The sequence below is a fragment of the Monodelphis domestica genome, chromosome 8, assembly GCF_027887165.1.
Source record: "Monodelphis domestica isolate mMonDom1 chromosome 8, mMonDom1.pri, whole genome shotgun sequence".
Lineage (NCBI taxonomy): Eukaryota > Metazoa > Chordata > Mammalia > Didelphimorphia > Didelphidae > Monodelphis > Monodelphis domestica.
The window spans coordinates 4,366,389-4,370,453 of NC_077234.1; the positions used below are offsets into that span (position 1 = coordinate 4,366,389).

Here is a 4,065-nt window from a genome sequence, read left to right on the forward strand (position 1 = left end):
GATTCAGGTAAGAAGCAGCAGACTCAGAATTCTAACCCCCAAGCCTCCCCCCGCCCTTAGGAACTGGGCAACCTTGAACAAGTTATTGAATTTCTCTTTGCCTCAGTTTGCTCTTCTTTATAATAAGAAGTTGATGCCTTTTAAGGTTTTTTCTAGCTTCAAATCTGAGCCCGATACTTAAATTAGATCTTCCTATTCCTCCTTTGTTCTACTATCCCATGATGCCTCCACCTCATTCTTTTTTTATCCTTATCTTCTATCTTAGAATCAATACTATAGGCAGAAGACAGAAGAGCAGTAAGAGCTATGTGACTTGTCCAGGGTCACACAGCCAACAAGTGTCTGAGTCCACATTTGAACCCAGTACTCCTGTTGCTGGGCCTCGCTCTCACTCCACTAAGCTGGCCCCCTCCACTTCATTCTTATGAATTAATAACCTTTCAGTTTCTAACTTAGTCGATTGGCACTTCAGAAGTGCAGGATGGTAGAGCTGGAAGGGGCATTAGCTATGACCTAGCCCAACCCTCCAGCCCTATTTTAGGAGAAGGAATGTAAACCTTGGAAGGGGAAAAGAACTGGCCACGGGTCACCCAGCTGGTCTGTCAGAGTCAGGATCTAAATAGCAGCCTCTCCTGGTCCTGATTCCAGCAGTCTTTCTATGGTGCCTCTCAAAGAAGTCACAGTAGAAACATTTGCACATGAAAATATTTGCTAAACCAAGTGGCTGAATGGACAGAGAAAGGGAAGAATGGATTGGGAATAACTGAATTTTAGGAGTGAAGTCATGAGCAATCACAGAGCTTAGTCAGAGGCTTACGAGATCATGTGGCTCAATCCTCCCGCTTTTAGATAAGACCGCTGGCCCCAGAGGAGTTGGGCGAGGGTTAGCGTTGGGCTTGCCCAAGGACACACAGTGAATCAGTCGCTACTTCTCACTGGTTCCTCTCCATCCGAACTCCAAGCTCATCTCTTGGACCCGTTTCTCTGCTATCTTTCAACGATGAAGCTGGAGAGCAGAGCAATGGATCTTGCTGGATGTGGTATCAGTGGGGCACCGAGGACAAGAGGAGGAAGAGATCGTATATTGTCAGGATATGAGCCAATCAAATCTCGTCTGGCCAAGAGAAGACAGATCAGACACATCCAGCTGGATGTCCCGGATTGATCTCAAAATGAATGCATATATCCAAAACCAAACCTCTTTCCACGCAAATCATGCCCGCTGCCAGCCTCCTCCATGTCTGCTGAGGGCACCACCTTCCACTCACCCAAGTGGACAACCGAGAAGTAACTCTTAACTCTTCCCACTCCCTCGGCCAACAAGTGGGTGTTGCCGAATGGTGCCAGGGCTCTTCTCTGTGACATCTCTTAAGTACTCTGTCATCTCTCTGGAGCAGATGTTCCTTCTCTCTCAGCCAGACTATTCCAATAGTCTCCTATCTAGAGATCAGCGGATTCACCCCCTTCTCTCTGGCTATTCTGTTAGGGGAGATAAGATACCCGCGGGGTGTGCACTCTCCCCTCACAGAGGGTGAGCTCTTTAAGTAGGGATGGCTCGGTTTCTTCCCCTTGCTAGCCCTAGCCCTTAGCACAGAGCCTGACACAAAGTGAGTGCTTAATAAATAAGTGCATGTGGACTAACTGATGAACCAGCTACCTTCAAGGATCTGAAGGAGGGATTGGACTTGCTCTGCTCCAGCAGACGGGAGGGAGCCGCCAAGCTGCCTTGCTCTGGTGGAGTCGGAGCTTTCTGGAAGGAAATGGGCCATTTGGGCGGTATATGGCAGCCAAGATTCTCTTCAAGCTAGCTGGCTTCCAAGTCCTTTCCAACTGGGGGGCCTCTCATACCTTGGAAGCCCCAGAGCACATCCTGTCACGTGGGTCCACACCTGATGGGGGCGACTACTGAACCAGGGGCTTAAACTTTTCTCTTCTCCCCGGGGCCCTTTCATGGAATTCTCCAGGGGAGTGAATGTCTGGAGAGGACAGCACAAAGAACCAGCCCACTGGGTGAGCTGCTCCTGGGTAACCCAGAGGAGACCTTAATAAGGAAATGTGCCACCCTCCTCCCACCTGCTGCAAATGATGGGAATCTGGGAAGGCGACAGAGTCCGCTTCAGAGTGCTGCGAATCTGGGAATCTCTGCTCCCTTCCTCCACAAGACTCAAGGGAGCCAACTGTACTGAGGTGTTATCTGGAGATCAGAGCTTTATGGTGAGTGGAGCAGAAGAGGTCTTCTAGTGAGCCTCCCTCCTCATTTTTTAGGTGAGGAAACTGAGGCTCTTCATCAGTATTAGGAGACACCTTTCTCCAGAGGGCAACATCCATGTGCCAGGAGATAAGTCTTAAGAAGCTGTGTGCTCAGGTCACACAGCTAGTAAATGACAGAGAGAAGACTTGAATCCAGATCTTTCTCCCACTAACTATCCCCACTACCACCGTGGCCCAGACTAGATCCTACCTTCAGCAAAGAAAGTTGAGTGATTGCCTTCATCCTAGCCATGAGTCTCCTCTCCCTTTCTCTAAGCACCAGGTTGAACTCTTTGATGGCAAATCACCACAGAATCAGTGGGAGAAATCAGGCAGCAGTGAGCAGAGTGGCTTGCCAAGGTCATTAAAATGTCTGTTTAAAGAGAGGGACTTCACAATTTGTTTGCCAAGCTGACATAACACTGGGAGCAACAGATCCCATCTAGAATCTGGGAGGGACAGCAGCCTTCCTGTTTATAGCCCAATGGAGAGGAGCCCCTGCAAGGGGACCCTGCAAAAGAGAAATGCTTCCCTCCAAGAAGAGAGGCAAGCTGACTAACCGCTTCAGAAGGCCATGGCCTGTCAAGGCTGGCCCACCAGTGCCTGGGGTGGGATGGGGTGGAGGGAAGGTGTCTCCTCACTTGGGGCCCCACCCGCCCCGCTAGGCATCTTCCTCCAGACCCTAGGCGGGACTCCAAACACCTGGTTCCCTGCCTGGCCGAGAGCAGATGCCTCTCCCCATACCCTCTATCCCAGGAGGGCGAATTCCACACTCTCTGAATTGGACCAGAGAACCATGAGTTGGCACTGTTGGCAGGGCACACTGGGGCTCTCGTTTTTCTGTAAAACGAGCGGGACCAAGCTTCGCACCGCCTACCTCAATCAAAGCAACACATGAAAGGCTGAATGAGCAAGGCAAAGGGCCGCACTTGCCCTGGCACACCTACTGGGAATCCCACCTCCCCACGTGGCTGCGTGTTACCCTGGGCAAGTCACTTGATTCCTTTCCATCTCCTCCTCATCTGTAACTCAGGGCGAACTGAGCACCTGGTGCATTCCCTAGCTCTCACGGGGCTGCAAAGCTAAAGAGGGAGGTGGCACCTCTCAGTGTCCTGGCATGGGCACAGGCGTTATCTGCCTCTGCTTACTGTGGCACTCTGCCCCCTGTCCCAGGAAGCCGCTGTCTGTGCCCTCCCTCCGGCTGCCCAGGGAGCCCAGAATAAGTCCTTGTCGTCCAGTCCCCTCAGGGTGGAGCAGAAGCTCTAAGGATAGGGCGGGCAGCCCCCAGCTTCCAGAGGACCAGGCAGAGCTAAGGGAAGCCAGGCTGCTTCCATCTCCGGCCGGGCTACGGGCGCGGGGGAGTCCCGGGGAGCAGCCTGGCCCCAGGCTGGAGCGAAGGGCCAAGGGACCGGGTGGAGCCGAGGCTGAGGCCCGGCAAGCTGGAGGAGGAGGAGGGGAGGAGGGGGAGGAGGAGGAGCCAGCCCTACCTGCAGCGCCCTGGCCCCCGTACACCCACGGGCACCCCCTGCACAGCACGTCCGCAGGCCAAAGTTGCTGCGTGGGCGGGGCCCAGCACAGGAAGGAGGCGGAGCCGGAGCCCAGCTGAGTAGCAGCACCTTGTGCTGGACAGCGCCCCCCACAGCCCACTGTGCCCCCTGGCCTCAGGGTGGCGGGGGCTGCCAGGCTCCGGGACTACCACGCAGGCTGGGATCCAAGCCGTGTGCACACTCCCAGCCCCCCGCCAGCCCCAAGCTTGCAGCCCGCTGGAGCCGCATTGCCTGCTATCTCCCTCCTTCCCTGGGGCTGTGAGGGGAG

General features: G+C 54.1%; 1 protein-coding gene across 5 annotated transcripts in view; it reads right to left on the reverse strand.

Annotated features, from left to right (window-relative positions):
• Nucleotides 1-4,065, reverse strand: part of PLAAT1 (phospholipase A and acyltransferase 1) — a 17,103-nt gene that overhangs the window by 6,840 nt on the left and 6,198 nt on the right. The window contains exons 1-2 of one of the 5 annotated variants that reach the window (XM_056807806.1): nt 3,738-3,797; nt 2,462-2,623 (exon numbers count right to left, since the gene is read on the reverse strand). The exons of 1 other annotated variant lie outside the window; for it this stretch is intronic. In XM_056807806.1, the coding sequence (XP_056663784.1) occupies nt 2,462-2,503 (42 nt within the window). In that variant the 5' untranslated portion in view covers nt 2,504-2,623; nt 3,738-3,797. Of the gene's footprint in view, nt 1-817; nt 1,027-2,461; nt 2,624-3,737; nt 3,810-4,065 lie in introns of those variants that run through there. 3 more of the 5 variants (XM_056807805.1, XM_016424699.2, XM_056807808.1) reach the window with 3 other exon arrangements.